This window comes from Phasianus colchicus, chromosome 2 (genome assembly GCF_987193195.1).
Source record: "Phasianus colchicus chromosome 2, bPhaCol1.hap1.1, whole genome shotgun sequence".
NCBI lineage: Eukaryota > Metazoa > Chordata > Aves > Galliformes > Phasianidae > Phasianus > Phasianus colchicus.
Genome location: NC_143437.1, coordinates 51,119,930 through 51,144,695, shown reverse-complemented (window position 1 = coordinate 51,144,695; position 24,766 = coordinate 51,119,930). Strand labels below are relative to the sequence as shown.

Genomic DNA, 24,766 nt, shown 5'->3' with positions numbered 1-24,766 from the left:
CAAGCACCTTTCCTTTGAGTCTCCATCACTCCCCCTCCTTCCTTTCTTCAAGTTCAGTGGAAACCAGTTCAAGCAAGCAAAGGAATCAACTAATGTAACAGCCTTTTTAAAAGGTGAAGTTTTCCATTTCAAAGGAGCCTCTAATCAATGACAGGGCGCAAAAGGGAATGCACGCATGTTTATGTGCGTGCAGCACAGACTTAGAGAAAGAAGCTTTGGGGAACACGTTCTGCAAAATCAATATCACCTAGCTAGTTACAAATTCCATATCTTTTGCATGAAACAAATAGATTTCTTGTACAAGCTGGGTCACAAGGATCGTGTGTATTACACCAGATTTTACATATGAAAGGTGCAAAAATTGTATTAACATTCCTAAATAATTTCCTCTAAGAACATACCCAGAACCCTTCCCCCCAAAGATGATTGATACAAGACTGTATCATCCTGTAAATTTTATTTTCCCTCACTGTTATTTACTTGATCAACTTCCCAGTTACGGTAGCTATCTTCTCTGTTCTCCAACTGTATAACCAGTTTTGTTCTGTAACAGCAATCAAAAGGTTTAGCCAAACTTTACAGCTTTGTCAGATACACCTAGCTCATCCCCCCAAAGCCAGGTGAAGAACACAACACTGTTCCTCACTATTACTGAGCAGTGTCACATTTTGTGCCAAGACCCAATCATGCCAAGAAATGTGCGCATCTTTCTGAAGAGCTTGGGTCTTCAAAGCCTCAAGCTGATCCACTCCCACTGTCTTGTGACATTCTGTCCTACAAAACATAACACATTTGCATGGAGTACTGAGGTCATTCTATTTCCACAAAGCGTACACGTTACTCTAAAACAATTTTAAAGAGAAAATCAGTTCCTGCACTAATAACTGTGTATGAAGAATGACCTGAAAATGAAATAAAACAAATGAATTGGGTGTGGAATTTTCTATTTAATGTTCTCATTAATCAGCATTCCTAGAGGAGGTGACATCCAGCACAGAAAAACAGCAAAAATCAGGACTCTTTCCTCCTCTTTGTGAATCCACTTAGTTCTTTCTGGATGCTGTCCCAGAAATTTGTCATTCTGTGAGTTCAACTTGTTTCACTGTGAGAAAACTTCTAGTATTTATGGTATCCCCATATGGTGCTACTTGGAATATTTCTGGTAGCAAGACATTTTAGGAGGGGCATTTCATAAATAACTCCGTGTTTATCACAGTTATCATGTATCTGTTTTGCAAGCTTGTTGCTGGCACATGTTAACCACTGCATGGATGGGGTGCCCAGTTTACAGCAGTTAATCATATGGCCACGTGAAAAAGCTGTGATAATTCTCTTTTCGTGAGCTAGGAAGGAAGGAGGCAAAATGAAAAAGGTTTGAAGTTTATAAACAGTAATATTAAGAGAAAATAACCCTCTGTTTATTTTGGTGAGCACTTGCTAGGAAGTTATGTTTCAGAACAGTGCTGCTGCCTGCAAGGTTTTTCTTTGGAAATTCCAAATCTTTGAACCATTTGACCTAAATAGCTGATTTCCCTTTACACTTAAAGATATTTTTATTTCCAGAACTGGCCTAGAGGACAAGCTATCATGTCCATGCAAAGACGTTAGAGAACTGTAAGAACAGGATCAAACCGCAGTGCTTGCAGCTACTACTATTTCTACAATACTTTCTATAGATCTCAATTCCAAGAGAGACAACAAAAAGGTGAATTTTCTAGGACATAAATCAAGCATCTACAGCAAACTGTTTTTATACTCGTAAGAATTCACTGTATTTTAAGAAAGCCCTGTTTCCAATTATGTTTTGGTAAAACCTGATATTCAGTTGCTCTTTGCACATAGAAGAAAACACTCAGACAATAAGGATTGTCATTATTTTCTTCGGGAAAAGGAACATAAATACCAGCAAATCTCACATTGTTAATGCACAACTTGAAATGAAGGCTACATTTGACACCAGCTATAAAAAGACCCAAACACCTAACAAACCTCGGTCCTGTGGCATTGGTGACTGGCTCAAAGCAGGGTGGGAGCTGGATTCTGACTGGCTGCCAGGAGGCTGTGGTGGCATCTGACTGCCTGTAACACACAGAGAAAAAAAAAGGGAAAACAGACTTGCTTTTAACATTACAGTGCACAAAACGAAGCCTTGCTGCATTTTTGAACCACTCAACAACAAAGGAAGTACCAGCTGTATAAGTTGAAGACAGAGTCCTACAGGTCTGTCTTTTTTCAGGATACTTTACTCTTTCTTTTAGAAACCCAAGGAGGAAACATGCATAAACATATTTAGCAACAGGCATGGTGAAATGTACAATTTTGCATTGAGCAAGTTCCCAACCTCACTGACATGATCCAATTTATAGCTGCAAATCTCCTGACACATATTTTTGTTAGAGAGTTTAACAAAATTCAAGTCTGCTGAACAATAGGGCCCATCCTGCCGAGCTTAAACTGGCCTCCTGCCAGGCAGACATGGCCTGCTGCCAACAATATTACCAACCAAAAATTCAGTCAATACAAAAATGACTAACAACAACAGTTTAAAAAGTATTTCAATGAATCAGTGGTTTTAATATTATTTGACTGTCCACTTAGAACTTGGGAATAAAGAGTAATACACAGATGTATATGGTAAACGTGAAGCATATTTGAAAGGGATCAGACAGAAAAGGGGCATCTTACTATTCAAGTAAAGGCAAAGGAAAGATATTAGCTTGCTGAAATATCCACCCAGAACAGACAGACACATTTCTATGGCCTCGTTCAGAAGATACTCACAGTTTATCCACTGATGTCCGTCCACCCACAGAGGAAGAACGGCACCCACAACGCTGTCTGTGAGGTGCAGGACACCAGATCTCCCCTTTCAATATGGCTACACGGTGCTTAATGCTGGTGCACATTACACTGGTGAAAGAAACCACAGAGTCCCCTCTGGGTCTCCATCCACCCCTGTGTCCATGCTCCCACCCTAACAGTGCTACCATGCCCAGCATCCAGCCTGCTGCAGCCTGGGCAGGGGGAGGACTGGGGCAGGATGGCTTCTGGACTCCTGCTTTGAGATGTGGCTGCTTTCAATAGCCAAAGCCACTTGAAGACCACCTCAGGTTAGGCAACAAATATATATTTTAAGCACTTAGCCACTGCAGTGACGAGCATGTTATAAATAGCAGCAGACAGATTTATATCCCTCATCCTCAGAAACTGCTCAGATTGTTTTCCGTTTAAAAGAAATGGAAAGAATAAAAACACATGAAATAGATTTGTGCCTGCTGAGAATCATTTCCTCGTGCTTAGCAGCCACCCTTTTTTAATGGCTGAGGCGAGGTTCCTGTGGTTATTTCTGGAGCTGGGAGCCCAGCTGAAGAAGAGCCAGCAGGGGTTGCTCTTTCTTTAGAGCTAAGAAGGCCTGAAGCTGGAACTGAACGGAGGAAAGGCGCAGTGCCTGCCCTACCCCACTTGCTTCCCAGCGTCCTGGCCACCACCTATGACCAGCCTGCACACTGACACCAAAAAAAAAGAGAGAAGTGTAGTGAACAAAAGGAAAACCCATGAAATGTGGTTGTGTAACCACTGCCCAGCTGACGTGTCTGTGCACCGAGAAACGCACTACTGCGGCCATGCCTGCGGCACCGCTACCAGGCAGAATGCTGCAAGAAAATCTCAACCATGTTTTTAAAATCGTTTTTCCCAAGAACCACTGAAGACTTTCAAAATACTTAACGCTACTGGTAGAGGCAGAGGTACTCCTGACTGCACCCCACAGCTCCCAGTGGGATCCTGTCTGATGGTGGCTTGGCCAACCTTAGGAGGCATTAATATAATGCAGAAGATAGATACAAGGCAACATACTCCAAATACATTTATAGCAGGTGTTTAATTTTTTACATTGGTATTAAGTTCAATTACCTGACAGGAGCCCTATCCTACACATGCAGATGTGCAAGCACAGACAGGGAAAGTCAAGCTCTAGAGCTGAGCATACACGACATGTTACAGAGAAATCATTTCCATCTGCAGTCTTGGAAATACACACTCAGTTGTTCTACAAATTCAGTGGAATTCTCTACAGCCTCTGTAAATATTCATGCTCTTTTTCAGTTCACTTTTTAAAGCTTGTATTCTAATCATGGTGGTTTTTTTGTTGGTTTTTTTTTTTTGTTTTTAATTGAAAGAAACCGGAAGCCTAAGATTTTGTTCACGAAACAATTTCATAAACAAGACAATCACCTCCACATATACACTAAGAAGGAATTAACGCGCAACAGAAGTGGCCATTACGCTAATGATCAGGGGGTGCTACAAATTATCCAGATGCTGGACATGCCAAGTATTGCACAAAAATATTTTCAGAGGACCTGCTGTTTTATCCTTAGAAGTGATGTGAAAGGTAAAAGGATGTTAAGCACCTAAATGCCTTTGAAGGCTTGAACTGAACTCTTAATTTGGGTATCTAACTCCTATTGATTGGAAGAGGATGACAGGACTTTAAAAACCTTTGAAGATCCTGTCTGCCACGCTTTTTAAGTTTCTTTGTCAAGAAAAGAAGTGACCTTAAAGATTTTTCATTTCTTTCCTTTAAATGATATTAATCCTCCTCCCTTTCAACCAGTATTGTAGTTGGTATCCTTGGAAGTCGCTTTAAATAATACATGAACAGACTTTAGTATTTCATTAGGGAAGGAAAACTTCTACAAAAGAAAACAACCTCTTTTCTTTTTAAACATGAATTCTACAGCTTTTTAAGAGAATTAAAAAACAATACATTTTTTTTTCACCGACAGGCTACTGCCTCCTTTGACTCCCTGACACACAGATGGAAGTTTAAACAGGAATGACCTTTTCCCATTTTTTGTATAGTACTGCTGCCACATTGGTGAGATAATCTACCTGCTAACACTTACAGAAAGCGAACATCACAGATATTTCACAGTATTTTCATTATGCAAAATCACAGCAAATGCATGTTAAAAGGATACGTAATGCCACACTTGTTCATTTACCTAGATTTAATGTACGAGCTAAATTATTTCAGAATGTATACAGTTATCTTAAAATTAATTGTTAAAACATATCTTTTTTTTTTTTTTAACAAAATCAATTAAAGAGGTGAGAGAATCTAAACTACTAAATAACTTAGCTTTAAGCTTTTTTTCTGTTTTTGAAATTGCATTAGAAATGCCTTTAAACATTTAGTATGAGACTTTTAAAATCTATGCTTGAAATAGAAGAGACTGCATTGTGCTTCTGGAGAAAGGTGGTCTGTGAAAAGTACTAAATGGTGATTGCATTATGACTATAGCCATGAAATCTGCAGTTAAAGTGTAAAAAGTAAATTCCTTAGAGCCAACATAGCAAGAAAGAGCAGACCTTTGATATCCTGCTGAGGAGGGGTCCTTGTGATGAATTACTGCCCAAATCAGTAACGTTTTGAAACATGCTGAGGGCTCTCTGCTTCCATCAATGTAATGACACTGGAGGATGCTCAGCAGCAGTACTCTGTACTGCTCTGGACAATACCTCACGGAATTGCGCCTGAACAATTGAATCAAGAAAGCACTTCAGTGATAACAGGTTCCCCCTGGGAAATTACTGGTTAAGGAGGAAAGGATGGATATCAGTACAGGAATTTCAAGATGCGTGAGGAACTGGGAAATGGGGATCAGGGGGACTGATCACAGAAACAGACTGTGCTGAAAGGGGAACAACAGAATCAAGCTGCAGGAAAGTCAGTAGTTAAAGGTCTTGTGGGCTGTCTTTGGGGCAATTCTCAATCTAATTTAGGAATTAAGCCCTAGAACTGTATTAATGACATTGGTTAACTACAAAATAGGCAAGTATAGTCAATACAATAGATGGTCAAAATACTACCTAAGAAACTGGAACAAGTTTAATGTTGGAGTAACAAAAATGCAAAAATTTGTAGTTACAGATCAGAAAGAGGCAGTTTCTAATTGAAAAGCTATAGGATTATCAATTAGAAATTGCTAAAGGCAAACCGGAAAAAACTGAACATATTTGTTGATGATTACAACTAAACATTTACTGTGACCCTGAATTAAACAAATATATTATTAGGATGAATTAAGAGAATTATTTCTAGCAGAGGTAAGGAAACCGATGCACTACTACTGAGCCTTCAAGCACACAAAACTTGGACTAGAGGGTCTTGGAGGTCTTCTCCAACCCTGGTGATTCTGTGATTCTATGAAAACCAAAAAGACTTAATACTAACTGGAATGGGAACTGAGAATGTCTATGTGCATGACAGGAGACCAAAGGAATGCATATTATTTATCATGACAAAAAGTAAAGCTCCAATTTTGTGAGTTTGTTTTAAAAATATATCTGTGGCCAAATATCAGGGAGAAAAAAGAGCACAGTGTTTAGGATGATAATCAGACCATTATTGGAATTTGAAACAACTTCCTCTTAGGAATAATGAGGTCCAGGAAATCTAGTGAGTACTAAGATGAAATCTGATAAAATAATGGGATTGTATCACAGCTAATGTGACAGTAGAGGCTCACAGGCCGGAAGGGACACTTGGTTTCAGATCCCTACATCAGATCATAAATAGGCTTCTGTATGGGATTGTTTTAAATGGGCTTTTCAGGAAATTGGAAGTGAGGTGCAAATGACCCCAAAGGAAAGAAGTTCTTCTATGGGCAGCATAAAGGCAGGCTCGTCATGTGGTTTATGTTATCTCTTTCATCTTACAAAGCTATGACCCCTAAAAAAGAAAGATTATTTTCTTCCTTAATTTATACTTTGCAACCAAGCTTCCTGTTGTACCAGTAGTATTTTTAAAGCAACTTACTCACCTGAATAATAAACAACGGTTGTCTGAATATCCCTCAAATTAAGATACACAAAACATTAATACTCTCCTCATTTCCACATGGAAAGAGATACTTCAGAAAGCCAGCAGCACGGGAACCCATTCAGATTTCCAGGCCCATACTCTGGCTAACCAAACAGCTGGGGCACTGCTGACCACCTCAGATGGCAATGCAGGCACCTGTGCCTGAACCAGGCCTCCTGGCCCCGCTCAGTACCACACTACAGCTAATGGCTCTTGCAAGCAATAGCAACTCTGGCAATTCCCTGCTGCCTTCTCACTCAGGCATTTTCTGAGACGTGGGAGTTCAGACAAGCTCAGAGCCCTCCAGCCTTGGGATGGTTTTGGCCACAGGATGCATTGCTTTCTAAAAGTGAGACCGCAAGTAGTCGCTTTGTTCTTCTGCAGTGATGCAAAGATGCTTTCAGTGTGAAGATTGTCAAGCTAAATCCATAGATGCTCTGCACTGGAAAGTTATTGAAGATATCGTTAGGCTAGGTCCTGATTTGCCATAGTGTCTCTTAACAAATGCATTATTCTCCAAAGACCCAGGATTAGATAACATACACCAGTATCACACACGAGCCACACAAAATGAAATCACCAAAATGTCCTGTTCTTCAAGTGCACAATTTTCTGACAGCTATCCTTAGAATTTACACTCTACATTATTTTGCTTGTTTGTATTATACTCAACATATCAAGAACTGGGTTCTGAACAAGTTTCACATGGTCACCGTAACCAAAGTGCTAAATTCTTCTAAAATCTGCATTAAAAAATGTGCAACACTGAATTAAGGTGGCCTGCAGAACCTCTGATCCAATTTTTCTTTGCATATATGCAACAGGATAAACATTTTTATTTCAATAGCAGAAGCTACTTGTTTGACACAATATAGCATTCAATTCTAAAACAAAGATGACAGGATGAGGTAGCTATTTGATATCTTGTTTCATCCTTATTATTCAGCACGTGGTCCCAAGGTATTACTTATGGAACACCATCCAAATGTCACCCTCACTACAGAATAATTCATTGTATTATGGACCTTTGTGTTTTTGCGTTTTATTAAAGAAAAAAGGAAAAAAAAAAAAAAGAAGAGAGAAGTGGAATCTGGCAAATTGGACATCCAAACTATATTCCCTGGCTGTGTAACCCCCGAGAAAGGCATGGAGACTTGCAAGAAACACTCTAGTATAAAGTGAAATAATTGTTAGCACTATCTGAGCTGACAATGGGCTGAGCGTCAAGTTGCAGGAAAGCAAGTACTGCCCTGAAAGCAAAGGCATCTTTTGCTTGGGAGGGAAGGGAGCAGCAGTGGCGGCAGCAGGAGGCCCCGTTTCATCTGTGTCCCATCCAGGAGCCACCTCAGCGTTTGGACCGGAGCATCGTGCTGCCGTGTCACAGATTCTCTTTCCCTGAGATTTTGGCAAGAAGCCCAAAGTTGGCTGTCAATGGAAATTTTCAAAAGTGCATGATTCATCCAAATACAAGCGGATTTTCATAGGCCACAGAGAGCACCTTTCTGCCCAACAACAAGGATTCCTCTCCAACAAATTTCAAAATCCTGCTGCAAACCAGGAAGGCACTAGAGCCCCACAAAATTAAGGACACCACATTTATTTTTATAAGTGAAGGCGTAAGTCAGCTTAAATCCAGGGATCACGGCTTCCCTATCCTCAGTAACAACCCACCCTCGCCCTTTAATTTCACTTTACAGTTATGAGAAGTTTCATTTCGGGGGATCAAATTCTTTCGGCTCTCACCTCTCTGCCTAACTCCACATTCATTTGATGCGTTATTTCCATTAAGCTCAGGAGAGCTCGCAGCACACGATGTTTCTGCTGGAGGCCAATCCAGAACCACGCAGCCCAGGATAGCAACCAGTTAAGTCTTCCCTAATCCCTGCATTCAGAAATGGTGGCTGATGGAGGCTGGGGCGCAGGAGCTGAATAGAAGTAGCAAACTCCTATTTCTCTCACTAGGCCAAATTAATAAAAACAAAACCTGAATTCTCCTCCTCGTTTCCCTATTCTTCCACCTCCCCAATATTTTTCCTCTTTCAAACACTTTTTTTTGTTTGAGAAGCTTAATGTTTGGCTGCCTTCTGAAGAAACGGGCACAGTGACAGATGAAAGACTGTATTCAGCGTATAATTCAGAATAGGAAAAAATCGACCGCTGTGCATTTAAGATTCTAACAACCTTGCAATTTTGTATAGCCGTTTTCCCCAACCCGTTCTTTTGAAGAAATCTGCTTTTATTCTGTTAATAACTAACCACAGTTGCAGCAGCATGGATCCGATTAGCAGTTCTTACGGTACAAAGGAGAGAGGGGGAGGGTTGTGAACAGGGTTGCCAATTTGTCCACCTGGGTCCCCATGAGAAAGATTAGATGAGGCGCTCGCTCCTTTCTTCCCCACTCACTCACTGCTCCTCACTAGAGAAACCTCTTCAAAGCTCAGCCTCCGACTTCATTTTTTTCCCCAATTCTCATTCAACCGCCCCGCCACATGTTTTGCACTTTGTGCCACCACCTCCCTCCAGAGCACGGAGCAAATTGGGGCAGGAGGGGCCGCAGGGCCAAGGCAGCAACTTGCTCAGTGCATTCTCTCCCGTCTCTGTAGACCCCAGGCTTTTTCTGAGGTGCCGTTCTATGAAATGCATAAAACATCGAGAAAAAGTGCTTATGGTCTTTAGCGAATGATCCCAATCCTGTAAACATACTGTATTTTTTACACTGTTCCTTTAAGCCTTTCACAAAAATGATAGCTTAGCTTGCATTTAGACTAAACGACTGCTTGGATTTAGTCATTCGTAATTAGTCGGGACGTGACATTACATGTTTGTTAATACAAAAAGCATATGCTTCAGCTCAAGAAAAAACACTCTCAATTTCTTTATAAAATGTCAATTAACCAGAATGTTAAATTGTTATTGATACAAGTGCTAAAAAAACAAAAGCTCTCAACAAAGGACAGGGTACATTTCCTCACTGTATTTTGCTCATTTCTTCCAGAAATGAAACCTATCTTGTCACGCACCTGAAATTAAAAACATAATAATTCAATTTAGGAAATAAATCCAAGTTCCCAAAGAAATAATTTTCTATTATCAGTGTTCATTCTCTGCACTGCAGTCATAACTACAAAGAGAATTTTTCTCCAAACCATTCCTCATGGTGTCTGCTTCTTGTAGAGCCTGAGAAGCATGAGAAATGTAGCAGACATACACTTCAAGTATCTGCCATCTGATAGAAATCCTCAGTCCTCAATTGAGCATTGCCAAATTTTAACGAAACTGTTTCTCAACTTTCATTTATAGTATTTCTACTGTAAAATCATGCAAGATACCAAAGAAAAGGTAAATAGGAAATGAAAGTGCTGTTTCTTATCTGTATTTCTTTTTCCTTGACCCAGCTCCGTGTAAGAATTGTTCAAGATCAATATTAATCATCTGGTGGCGTTGGCTCTGGTGCGTTTCACTCCTCCCTGCTCCCAAGCCTCTCAAGTTCAGGCAGGTAGGTGGAAAGTGGAGCAGAGCTGGTATGTGGCAATGAGCTATTTTGCTAGGCCTGCCTGCTACCTCTTGTACTACTCCATCACCTGTGATTAACAGGCATTTTAGTAGTAAAATGCATGTGCTCTCATTAATGCTATCCTCAAAAGGAACAAACTCTCCTCAGCTGATCCACACTTCTTTCTGCGTTAAAATGCACACCGCACAGCCAGTGCTGCTCTTGAGGAAGAAAATGGCGACGTGCACGCACAAATGCTGAGGCAACCTGCCTCCACCAATGCTGAGGCTGCTCTCCCCACAGACAAGATCCATCCTGCCACACTTTGGCCTGCCCAGCAGCAAGGAGCTCCGCACACCGGTGTGAAAGCGGCTCCTCACTCATTTCAACAGTTCACGACTTCCCTGTGGTTCTGAAGGTCAGGCGGGTGGCTGGCAGCTGAGCACCCAGCCCGCAGCCACCGCTGCTGTGTCACTTTCTGTTTGGAAGGAGGACGATCAGCATTAGCAACCCCTGGTTCTATCATTTATAAACATGCAGATGTGGATTATTAAAGATTAATGCATTTTGGGATTGGTGTCGGCATTCCGTTTGTCTCATGCCGAAACCAATTCTGTTCTTCATTAGTCAACGACAACCCACATCACCCTGTTGTGGAAGAGAAATCAAAGGTGCAAGTGTGAATTGAGAGTAAGTGATGAAACTGATTACTAAGAAACTTAACGGCTGTAATCAATCAACACATCACAATAATTTGAGTCCACTATCTGGAGACAGGGAGTAAACAGGAATGTTTGCAGTTACAGACCACTGATGTTCTCTGTTTACTTCCTGAAGGCCCACTTGGCATCTCGAGCTTTGTGTCTACCTGCAGAATGGAGCTGTTACAGAGCTGTGTGAAGCTCTCCACAGCTCAACCTGCATAAACTCTGTCCCTAAAGAGAGAATGCTTTGCTTTTCATTAATCTTTCTAAAATATTACCTGGAAATATTGGAAATGTTCTCTTTTTGAAGTTAAATGTCTCTTTTGTAGCTGAAAGTAACTCAAGCTGCCTTTGCAGTTGCTGAGGTTCCTTCTCTAAGGAGGGCTGTGCCATGTTCCTGTCCAGGCAGTTCTGACCCTGACTCTAAGGTACAAAGGTTGCTATACATACGCCTGAGGGCAGAGATACACAGTCCCCCACCAACACCAAAAGCTCTAAAAACCCACCTCACCATGGGGCAGACTGCATTATGCCGCATTTTGCCTGGGCATAACAACTACCTGTGAACGTGAACAAAATGTGAGAGGTTTTTCCCATTCATTCATCACTGCTTAATACCGCATTGAGTAAGGGAGTAAAAGACAACTTGTTCACTTATGACAGTACTGAATGCACTATTTGCAACACAGGAAAAGTAGTACTATGTATGGTCAAATAACAACCACAGAAAAAGAAAAAAATCAAACTTTAAGAAATCAATACACGTTATCTTAAATTTCTTGCAAAAAATCTAAGTGGGTCTCACAAAAAAAAAAAGTTCATTAAATGTAAACAGCAATAAACCAATGATGGCCTTACAGTACACAGCTAAAACTAAAACCAAATAAACCTGTCAAATCCTGCCAGCTCTGCTAAGTACAGTTGAATTTTGATGTGTGAACCAGAGCACGTGCATAATTATGCAGAGATTTTAATTGGATTTCAACAGCCTCCTTTCTCCAGGTGAATGTGCATAAGTGCAGGGCAAGCGGGGCTGCAGGAGGCGGCCTGCCCTGTGCATGCTGCCAGGGCATATGGCCAGGGTGGTGAAAACAGCTCCAGCAGGGGCAAAGGGTGACAAACAGTGCAAGGGACAAAGCACAGCCACGGATATGCGTCGCTCCAGGGCACATTCACATGAAGGGTTTGTAAGGTGCTGGATGCTGTGCTCTGTGAGTCTGCAGGATGATCTGTCGATGGGGCATTGGTTCTTCATCACTCTCTTGCACAGCAATTACAACCCAGCACTGAAATCACTGAAATGTCTGACTATCAAATACAAACGCTGATAGATCGGGTATTAAGCAAATGAAAACACTGCAAACTAAAAAATAAAAACTATCCCTAAAAACCATCACCCAGGGCACACTGAGTTTTGCGATCTTTTTGTTGCTTTTCTACCCGAAGCTTAACTCCAAGATGATGAAAAACAGCAGGCTGATGGTTCTGGAATACAAAACCCTCTGTCGTAAAGACAATACAACAGGAGGAACTTGAACAGCATGTCTGTGTCTCATTTCATTTCCTGCACCTGTTCTGGGAGGAACACCTCTGCAGAGAGGCCCCCCTCCCTCCCTGATCTCTGGCCAGGCTGCAGCAGAAGAGCAGCTCTCACAGCACCTTCTGGAGCACAGGTTCTCCTCGGGAAACGCAACTGAGACTGTTTGCTTATTACATGATGCCTTGGGACAACAGATTGTTAATCAGTGGTGATCCAGGCTGAATTGCAATAGAAAATATAAATCAGCTGCTTCATATCCCAGAATCAAAATTTCCTCCAGAAAGAGGGCCTGCAGTTTACCTATCTTACTTCCTCTTAAAAAAAAAAAAATTAGAAATGTTGTTCAAACTTTCAAAGAAAGAGGTTTAAGTGATTGTTACATGAAACATTCATGTATTTCATTCGTAAGCATTTTAGAATTGCAAAACTGCTGAACAGATATTTTGTGCAGTAGCAGTGATTAAGAACAAAGCTACGTCAATGGCATTTTGTGTTTTGTATTTTTTCTGGTGTGGATGCCAATGAACAGCATGCATCTTCCTTGCAACAGCTTGTTGCAAGGTTTTTGCCTCCGGAGAAGCCGAGGGGGAAAATATTGATGTATGTGTTAAAATAATCTTTCTAGACAGGGGGACCATGTCCATTTCAAAAGGATATAATCCTCTTTCTTGTTTTGCAATTATGTGGAGGTATCTGTAAAACTTCAGCAAAGAATACAGCATTACAGATTCACTTTTGTATGGTACTTTTCCCTCCCTCAGTGTTTGAAAACGGTCCATGCTCTATAATATACCAGTAGTGGCGGTCAATAGAGCAAGCATGTGGAATAGCTCATGCCAAGAAAATTTTTTCCCAATTCTTGTTTAAAGCACAACCAGCGTCATCAGCTTGTCTTGCTGCAGCCACTTCTGCAAACAGTACAAGTCTATGATTTCTCCTTTTATATAGCATGAAATAAACCACTGCCCTACTCAGATTTTAGTACTAACTTTAAGGCTATGATAGACTAACCATTATTCTTGTTTTTTCTTTTCTGTCACTGTTTACACCATTAGTCAGCCCACACACTGACTTACACGTACACTAAAGGAAGAATTCTTGTTACAGCGCTCTCTGAGCACCCCCATTTCCCTTTTCCTCCATTTTTTCCTCTAGTGCTATTACAATTCTGACCACTTTAGGAAGGAAAGATCCCTGGTCTGAAGAGAGCAGAGCTGATCACAGAATGGAACACACCCACTGCCTCATATAATTACTAGAATTAAGGATCTGGGGTAATTTTAATCAGAGGAGGGTGCTGACCACTGGGCAGAATAAATCGAGAAGATTGACAATGGTGTTCCTACGTAAGAGTATCCACACATGGATTTCTTCCTGAAAATTCTAACTCCTTTATGAAAAGAAAGACTCCTTTATAAAAGACGACATTGATATAATTGTAACAGTAAAAACTACAGTGCAGCCTGTGCTTTACAGATTGAAAATAAGCTTGTTCGTTCAGAGAGTAACCTAAAATACATTGAAAGTGTATGTCAAAATACTGATGTACGTAAAAAAAATACTATTACACTGTAATTTCTGAAGGCAGCATTTGCTGTTAATTATTAGTACAACATACTCTTATTTTCAATACAAATAAAAATTACTGCAGAGGTTTTAAAATAGTATAATCTATTAACTCATACAAAATCTGCTCATCCATCACATGTTAAGAGATCCCTGGCTTATCAGCAATCTTCAACACAACTCTTAATATTAAAAATTTTTGCTGCTTACACCACAAGGGAGAAAGAGCTGACAAAAGCCTTTGGCCACCAAGATCAAAACTGGAGATGTGGGAGGAGGAGAAAGTGGAGTTTAGTGTATTTACATTTTTGCTTTGTTGGTAAACCGGAATGGTTGGGCAGGAAGCTAAGAAAAAAAGAAGTGAAATTAACATCCACTAGGTCTTCTGGCAACAGCAGTGCATTTTGATGATGTGCTGTGTCAGCTTCCACTAATGGTTTAGGGTTGAATCAGGCACGGCTAAAGACCTAAAGCAGTGCAGGGCATCGCATCTCATTTTTTGGAAGAACATGAACTCTAATTACAAAGATGGCTACAAAATAAAGAGATCGGGAATTCTGGCAAAATAGAATAGTGAATCACTTATTAGGAACATCAGAATACCATTTCACATCATTAAAAATTGTAAAAGAGTAAGATTTCAGTCCTGTAACAAAAGTATGTCAGAAAGAGAAGTGTTAACCCTTTTGAGATAAAACTCTCTCAAAACAAAACATGCCGAAGTTGCTTTTCCTGCTCTTAGAGATTAATCTCCCTGATCTATTCCAGTAATATAAATGGAGACAAAGGCTGTATATGTGTGCCACTTACTGCACGAAATATCTGTCCAGTATTTCAGAGTACAGAAAGGAAATGCCCACTGAGCTAGGGATGTGCCAATGTCAGTGTTGCCAGTGCCAGTCCATTCCCATGAAATTCACAACGTGTGACAGAAAGCAATACGGCAAGGCAGACTTGCAGTGGGGTGGGGAAGCGGCTTAAACAGGCAGTGGAACTGAATCAGCCATTTGGGAGGTTTAATAGGGGGTTGTCTGTTTTCCTGCCCTTTTGATGTTAAATTAGTCGTCAATTTTGTTGCAATGAAGGAGGCATGAGGAAAAGGATGCTTCTCTTCCAGTAAACCCTGGGAAAGCAACACCTTTATTTTAAAGGCCTTCCCACCAAGAACCCCCTGCAACATTTTGGCTTTCCCTAGCCGTAGCTATCAGCAACACAACAGCTGCTCATTTTACAATGACTTGCTGGAGAGAGAATGATTGAAAGAGCCAATCTATGTCACATGGAGAAGCTGTGGCACAACATTGCAGGAGGTAATAGGAGAGGAATGAGGTCAGAACAAACAAGGGTAGGGTGAGAAGAAAGAGGAAAATAGGAGTGGAACAAAATTATTAAAGGAGAGACGCCAGACTACACAGTATATGTTCAAAAAACAGCCACAACCTGAACACTGCAAGCAGCCCAGAGAAATGCAAGCAAGCTCTATTACTTTTTGCCAGTGTCCTGTGACTACAGCAGATGAAGAAGCCTATAAAATCCTAGTAATGAAGCACAACAGTGGGAAAGCAGGTGAATGGGGAGAAACGATGAGCACAGTGGAGCTCACATGGCCTGGAAACCCAGGCATCCAACAGTGTCCCAATAGTCACTGGGTTTTAAATAGCAGTTCTACTCATTCCATTTTGTAGCTTGAGAAACGCAGCAGCAGCAGAGCTAATGAAGCTGCCTGGTTTTCCTCAGAAGACAACAGTGCACTAGCTCACAACTGAGAGCTTACCTTTATCAAAACAGGTAGAGAGGAAGGTTGCCCAAGCCAGGGAATCAGCGGCAGGCAATTCTGATTTAGTGCCGTCCCTAAAAATACTTCCTAATACGTCTTTTCTGTTACCACAACAGACTAGAAAATTTACATTCAAACTGGTGACACATCTTCTATGAAGAGCTAACACTTTTCATTAGGTCAGCAACGGAAACAAAAGTTTGGACTCAGCTGAAGAAAAGTGACTTTGATTCTGACCTTTCAGCCCACACCTCTTTTTACCCCAAAGAAGTTAATTTGATAAAAGTTACTACTTTCCCCTACAAATCATCCTGCTCACACCCTTTTCTGTCATGGCTACAATAAAGCTATTTTCACCTTCACAACACTCCTCCTCTACTCAGCAAGCAGGCAGCTAAAATATCGATCAATTTATTTGTCCAAATCTGACTGTTTAGAGATAAGCAAAACTGAATCAAGCTGAGAGCTTTCCAAGGAATCAGAACCTCAGTTTACAACCTAAAACAAGACAGGAAGGAAGTCAAGATTTCCCGTAAAGCCACCAAATTGGGTCCTGATTGCAAAGTGCAAGGATTGGCTTAGACTGTGGGAACAGCTACCTTTCCAGCTGGGTGGACTGTTTGACTTCACTCAATAACAGGAAAGGGTTTCTACACTGCGCAGTGTGAGATGCACAGCAAATACAAGGTCACCATCCTGACAGAAGCCTCTGCTTGTCACTTTTCCTGCTGTTCCTGCCCCACCTGAGCACATGCTGCCAGCTAGAGAGGCTGGAGGGAAAAATAAATGACTGTGGGGCATATGTGCTGCATCAGGGCTTGACACACTCATTTCAGATGCAACCAGCACGAGTGCACTGCGCTTACTTGCCTTTGCTTATCTAGTTCAACCTCTGTATACAGATAGGCATGTACATTTCCCTGGTTTAACCTTTGTATGGAATACCAAAAACCACACTGCATCTTAACTTGCATTTGGTCCACAGCACATCTAATGATAAAGAGTTGCAATTTCTCTTCCTTTTAACTGAGCTTCATGCTGATTTGTTGTGCTTTTGTCAGCAACTGATGTCACCTCAGAGTAATGCCAGTGCTATCCAACTACTTGGAATTTCTCTAGCATTCAAAATGTCAGAAAACAATACAAGAATTGAGCGTCAAAAAGAGAACAAACTCATGTGAAATACCAAATATCCTTTTCTTTCCTTTTTCTTCTGAGTAGCTTAGAAGTTTTTCACAAATTTCTGAATATACGTGGATGATGTTGTACCAACACTGTCAAAGGAGAGTGAGTGACAAACATAATACTGTTGTTTAAAATACTACTGGGTCTGAATTCCTAGTAATGTGTTGATCTTTGCGAGTATTAAATAAGATCTCATAAGAAATTTCACATTCATTTCCTAAACCCCATTTTTGAAAGACAAAGTTGAAAAATCTATGCCTCAAACTAAGGGTCACAAGTCACCATACAACTCCAAGAGCTAAAGACAACAAAAATACAACGTAAAAATAGAAAAAGGATCCTGTAAGTACGTGATAGATAGATGATCATGAACCAAACACATACAAATAGTATTAGTTGTCTGAACTGGGCCATGAAAAAGACATTTAACAAATACACTCGTGGAGTCAAGTTCAGAGTTTTGAAAGCTCTGAGGACTTGGAAGCTGAAATTATCCCTGCTCATTTATGCATTTCTTAAGAGAAGATGACGCTAAAAACGCAGAATTCTCCTAGAATTAAGAATTATCAATCTAGAAGTAATTTTAATATACAATTATAAATCTATTAATTGTATTTGTTGCAACAAGCTTACCTGGAATACTTGCTGGAGAAATGGGACCAGACCTAGACTGGTTGCTTCCAACAGGAGAGCCTACAGGGGAAGGCGATGGGCCCCCAGGGATGCCAGAGAGATGTGGTGAAGCATGAGGGGAGAATGGAGACTGTGCAGGGTTGCTCTGCTCCCCTTGGCTGCTTGTAGAGCCTGATGCGCTAACAGCTGAGCTCAGCGTTGCTTCAGTTCCAGTCGGCAAATCATCAATGGATCCAGACAAATCCTGAGGAAAAAGGAAAAGGTGCATTAGTTGCAAGAACTAATCTACGAGCCACAAGACATAAAAACTGGCATGGTGACCACGTTTCCTTCCTTGTTTACTTACTACAGAAGATAACTAAGAGGTTTTTGTTAATGCTGGTTCATGTAGTTAAACAACGTCAGTAAATTAGGATAGTATGCACAATTCTCCACTTAATCTCTAATTCTTTTGAGAAAAAGAACTAGCAATGGTAACAAATGAATTGGAATCAAATTCCCTCAGCATTGAATTTAACCTTTTCCATCTGGATTAAGCTTTCAGAATTAATCCCACAAATTCTACCTGAGTATATGGAAGCTAATAAAAATGAGTTATCAATTTCACTTCAACACAGTATTTCATGTTTGGGATTGTTCCCGTTAGAATCACAGCTTATATACTTCACTCTTTAAACCATCATCAGAATGACAGAAGAAGAGTGTAAAATACACAGCCCTCATAATATTTGCGTTCAGCTCCTTCACCTTGCAGGAGAGGGAAAACAAAAATGCCCTGCCCTCACCAGCAATCCAGAACCCATTGGCCACCTGAGAGTAAGGAAAGCTGCTTCTGTATTTCCATCCAACACCAGTACTGGAGCAGCATCCAGTTCATAGTTCCTCTTCAATTTCATCTGAGTATACTGCAAAACAGCTGCTCCATTTCACTTCAAAAATGCTGCAATTTTCAATGTTTTCAATGAGGAATTTCCTTCACTGGTCAACGCACTTCCAAATTCTAACTACAAGTTGTTGGGCATATCTCATAAAGCTAGTTACATCGATCTTTGGATCTGTGGGAGTAGTTTGGTTTTAAATCACTGTAAAATTAGATGTGAAAAAATAGGAATGTTGTGATGTGCCTTCTAACTTTCAAGGAAAAAATGTCGATTCCTAAGCATGACAAGGTGATCGCACGATAAAAGAAAAGAGAAATGTAGCTGTGCTTCTATCAGTATTTGGCAAGACGCAAGCCAAGGAGCATACTGCTATTTCTATTAGTGAATTAAGGCAGAGAGCTATTTCACATATAAAACAAGTCATGAATTGACCTTTGGGGCTTCAAATAATTGGGATGACACAGAGCATGCTACTCTGGTTGACAGTGATTTCATTTGTCTGACTCATGCCAGCAGTTCCTCTGGAGACAAGGGGCCAGGCATCTGAGGAACACAAAGACAGCTGGGCTCTGCCTGGGCAAAGAGCTCAAGAAGCAAGGACTAACTGCTGTCTGATTTTCATAACAAAAATAAAGTTATTTTTAGAAATTACAGAACTTGGACAAAATTCAAAGTGGTGTATTCAGAGTAAGAATGCTGCCTGATCTCCATCAAAAGAGGCTCACAGCTAGCCTCCCCTAATAGACAGTCAGTCTTCCAAGGCACGGAAATAGTAGGATTAGCACTTCAAGCACTAGTAACATTCATAAAAAGCCACCTAGAACGTTATGTGTTATTCTTCCTCATACATAAAGGTGTACATAAATACAACTGGCCCAACTTAGCTCTCTCCAGGACACCTCACAGCCCCTACTCCCAAACCTGCATTAAACACAGTACTCCAGGCACAACTCTCACTACAGGTTAATTTTGCTTTTTCTGACAAGCACAAAATTGTATTTGTATTTCATTAGGCTTATGGAAAACAAAGATTGAAGTTTTCAAACTTAATTTATGTGTGAACTCAGCATTCACCAGAGAACAGTTCCAAGTCCCTATAAATGGAAATTTAATTGTGATGTGGTGCTGGCAATAAACTATTTTCATTGTTTCTTTTTTGAAACTGTTTGCTGTAGAAAATGTAAACAAGAAATAACACTGCTTGATACTACATAGAGTAACGCTGGAAGTGTTCACAGTAGAATGCATCTGACAAACAGGTAAGCAATTACTGCTTTTCCATACATCATATGGTATTCTTTTAAACGGAATCAAATCTCTGCTGTCGTAATGTGTAACGAATGCTGCAGGAAGTGCTGATAAAACAAATGCTGCTGAAAAGCATATAATCAAACTCCAAAAGCCGAATGCAGCAGAAAAGGGCCTATTCAAAATGAATACGGATTCTGTGTAAAAAAGTAGATAGGCACCCAGCTGATAAAAGATACAGAAAACACACGGCTTTGCATTTAGAATAGCTAAGTTTTTTAAATGGTGTTTGGACTAAAGCTTTCATTTGCTTCGGTAAGCCGCAAAGTGCTTGAAAAACAAACAAACCAAAACGAGAAAAACCTTGAAGCAGTTAGCAGCGTCCGTGATGAAATTATCGGTTGTTCAGAGATCAAGGCACAACTTGACAGTTCCCCCCAGCACCTCCCTGGCATGCTGAGCGTGTGTGTGGAAGAACGTAGGGACAAGAACTAAGTTCATTTTTCCATCAGGTCGCATTATGACTTCTCATTTTGCTAATCTCCCGTGGGGGTGGAGTGACTGACACGTCCCAGGCATTTCCTCAAGTGCATGCCTTCAAGGGATTTCCTCGCAAACCTGACGCAACTCATTCATAAAAGCAGAAAAGAAAGAGGGAAGCTCACAGGACGCCAGCACGGGGCTGTGCCACCCTCCTGCAATGAACACAGGCCCTATTGTGCTGCGCGCATGCGTGCAGCAGGATGTCCTTTTGAGGCTGGGTAGAGCACATCGACACGGCCATCCATCCAGCTCCTCTGCCGAGGAGGTTATCATAGCAACGGTATTGATCACATCAACTGTGACAGCTGATAATAAGGTTGCTCCCAGGACTGTATGAAAGGTCTGCTGTCCATTTAGGTGCTTGGGCTATACTATACAACATTTACTTTGTGTTGCCATGGGGTAAATGAGAATTATCAGCCATTCCGTCCAGGGTGATTTGCAAACCATTACTGTGTACTCTTTACAAACATGCACTTCATGGACTTACTTCATCTTTCCAGGTAAAAGTATGAGCAGGTGAGCAACTGGGAAATTTCCAGCATAAAAAGGCTTTAGAAACACCTCTGTTATCCACGAAAGCTAATTGGGAAATTAAAGAGAAGAGGAAGAAAGACCTTATGGGAAGCACCCAGACCGAAATAGCAGAAGTTGGCTTACCATTCTCCTGATCTCTGTATTTTAATGCTTGTGTTTTTCTTTAGTGTAGCACAACAGTAATGAAATCGTGCAATTTCTACTTCACAAACTCTTATTTATATAGAAAGTATTGTACACGTACACATCATATGCATAAATTATATGGATATACCTGCATTTACTTAATATATCCAGATGTAAAGCTATTAAAAAGCCTGCTAATAAGAGAAATTCACAGTGGTTTAAGCATACAGCCTAGTTAACAAAGAAGCTCTGTAACTAATACTCCTCTAGAGGACAATTTAGTCAGCAGGGCACCAACTCTATTCTTCTTTTATAAGTGCTATCAGATCTATGATTCCTGTAAGAACAGAGAGACCTTACTTACTGCATCTCATTCAAACCAAGGCACCTTCAAGCTACAGTGCCTCCATTTATCTTGTTGGAAAGTTGGCAGGTTAGGTAATTGCAGGGATTCTTTTAAGGGGCTGAAGTCCCCATACCCTAAGGCACGTCTTAAATTTTGCCTCTTTTCAGAGGTCCTATCTGGAAAGCACTCGTTTCTTTGAGTAAAATATAGCAAGTCTGGAATTACCAGAAACCTCTTGTTATACAGACCTATTTCTTGCAGAATAATCTTAGTACTTTTGCCTGTTGATACGACTGTATTTTCAAATGTGATACCAAATCTAAGAAAAAATAGAGGACATTTTTTCCCTCACTCTGTTACGAGCCCTTATCAACATTCTGTATTCTCAGTCAGTGTCATGCTCTGTATTATTCAGGATATCCCAATCAGCTTTCGAAGTTCATTTCTAGGCAATACTTTGATTAGAAATGAGGATGTCCCAGCACAGGATTTCTCTTTCAACTAAATGTTTTATCTTCCACTATCTTCACTTCTAGCCTCACTTTCCACCCATACACAACCTTTATTCTTGTCCTTGTGACAAGTACAAGAGCTAAAATGAACAGGATCACATTGTGCACATGACTATAATGTTATGCTTTCCTGGTGGCGTGATCTTATCGGCCTGACAAGAAAGCCACTCACAACAGCACACCAATTTACTTACTGGCAATGCAGCCAGTACGGAGTAGAAGGAAGTTAACTGCACAGAGTCACGAAACCCAAAGTTGCTGACAAGCAGAACACAAGGAAAACACAGAAACTTCCACATAATAATACAACACAGTAACCTACCCAAGAAATAGTCCTAGATTGAATAAACGGCAAAAAGGAGACTACAGTAACTTGCTAACAACACCATGATTTTACACAGCACAACAGGAAAAGAGCACTCACTGTGAAGCAAAAATGTACAGTGAACACCTTGTGCAGCTGCTGGTTTTGCTCAAGAGTGTCCCAGCAGCCATAAAACATAAATGAGACTTTACTAAAGGAATCCCCTGCTTGATACCTACAGCTGAAAAATGATGAGAACCTTCTGTGAGGTCAGCAAAACAGAGAAGCGTACAGCAGACCCAGCAGAACACCCAGCACCTCACTAAGTAAGGTCCTATGTTGCTAAATGATAGCTAAATTCACTGACAGGTTGCTATGGTCAGGGGGCTTCTACATAGTGTGTACAGCCTAGGAATTACTTCAACTTCCTGGCTATTGCCTATCAGTCTCTTTTTGCTCAAAGAGCAGAAGGAAAGCCAAGGTGTTCTGCAGATACTACAAGTAAAGACGCACAGTACCGCTGGTCTCAAATAAGCTGAGGACCGCGGCCCCTGGCTGTCAGCTTTGTAGCAGCACAGATCCCAGCACAAGGCCGTACTGCAGGGCTGCCTGCGGAGTCAAAGCTGTTGCCACCTGGCTCAGGCCTCCAGGAGTGTTGGGATGGAGGACGGTACTGCTTACAAGACAGAATCCCGCAGGAAATATCCATCTCTTCAAAACGAATCACCACTTTGAAAGTGAAATTATATATACACACCAACATATTTTACATTTAAGTATGTAAATATACATTCAAGTAGACATCCACTCTGCTATTGTTTTGGGACCGTGGGGGATTATGAACAATACACTCTGTAATTGAGATTAACTTTGAACAAATGATTTGGCTGACAAACACACACCCGCACACAAAGAAAAATCCCACAATGGCGCTGCTTAAATTTGAAGATATTTGTAAGACCTCTTTTCATCACAAAGCTGCCTATAATAGCACGTTACAAGAAGCCTTCCAAAGGCCCTGCTGGTCACATTGTCTAGAGGGCACTGAGCTAACAGCCTCCATTTCCTGCACCACTGGGAGAAGGCGCAGGCACCGGGGCCATGGGGAGTGCCAGGGAAACCCCTTCATTCCCAGCAGCCCCCGCTACCTCCTCCTACAGTGAGATGCTGCAGACCTCAGCCAGGCATGGCAGTCCTGCTTCATGCACATCCTCAAACATTCATGTTTACTGAGACATGAGCAAGGAAAGAATCTCACGTGCTTCTTCAAAACATCCCACGTACCAACGTTTGTGGAAAGGGCTCCTATCAGCACCCAATAACTCCTCTGAGAAGTGACACTGGGAAGCCTCCTAGGATGCAAAATCTTTCCCAAAAGCCCAATATTCACTTAAGCAACTGAGTAAAAGTATAAGCAAATAATGCAGTGCCAGTGCTCTGCCTTCTATCTTCTCAGCCAGCGTGGTTCTGGAATCACATCAGTATTCAAGAAATTATCCACAAGACGACAACCTGAAAAACCAGATTCAAGTCACAACTCACTAATCACTTCGTTAATCACTGAGCAAGTGACTGCTTTGGACAGTTCTTACTTTTCATTTGGATATGAAATTAAATCCTAGCCTTAAAAAAATTCTCTGATTAAAGCTGTACAGAAAACACTGTTTTTAGGAAATGCATAAAGATTTCAAAAAGTCCATTATTTTTCCAGGAATTAATCCTAGCATAACACTGTGTACATACAAGACAAAGATTGTTTGTGTATTTTAAGGTATTTTAAACTATGTTGATAATTTCTCTCAATTTTTTGAGATGACATATGACTGATTTATATCCTTGCGGTTCCAGCATATCCAGACCCATACAAATCGATCAAGTACCACACAACAGCAATCTAATCAGATAAATCCATATCTGTTAGACATGAGATTAGAAGTTGCTAAGACAGATACAGCCATACTTCTGTGCTTGTGCTCACTCCACAACAGGATCTTCCCTGCTCATCCAGACAAGAGCACTACAGCAGAAACAACTTAGGAGAATTAGAAATTCAGAACTGACACAGTAGCCTCAAAAAACACGTGAAAACACCAACAGCTCTGCTCCTCGCTGACAGAGTTGAGTGCCAGTCATTATGTGGTCTGTAATTCCCTGACAGGTAATGGGAAGGGGAGTCCCGGGTCTCCGGCTGCATCAAGAAATCTCCTAATGGCATAAAAAAGTTGATACTTCACAAACATCGACTCCCGTGCATAAAGCAATAAATACTAATGACCCATGTGCTATCAGAGCAAATTGACAAAGTCTAGCAAAGACTGTAAACAGGTAAGACACAGAGCTCGTCTGGCAGCAATACTTTTTTATGTCAGAAGTAAACAGTAAATCTCCAGAACAGGAAAACAGTAACATTGCATCTCTCAGGATACAAACTCCACTGTTTACCTCTGAAGCAGAATGCTTAGCACGTAGAATTTCTGGGAATAAAATTTAAAAAGTAGAAAGC

The 24,766-nt window shown here is 40.9% G+C and overlaps 1 protein-coding gene across 12 annotated transcripts in view; it reads right to left on the bottom strand.

Annotated features, from left to right (window-relative positions):
* ARID1B (AT-rich interaction domain 1B) overlaps window positions 1-24,766 on the bottom strand; it is a 317,322-nt gene that overhangs the window by 80,671 nt on the left and 211,885 nt on the right. For all 12 annotated transcript variants that reach the window (XM_090135650.1, XM_090135644.1, XM_090135646.1 and 9 more), the window contains 2 exons: window positions 17,767-18,010; window positions 1,990-2,079 (listed from right to left, as the gene is read on the bottom strand). In XM_090135650.1, coding sequence (XP_089991776.1) covers window positions 1,990-2,079; window positions 17,767-18,010 — 334 coding nt within the window. The remainder of the gene's footprint in view (window positions 1-1,989; window positions 2,080-17,766; window positions 18,011-24,766) is intronic.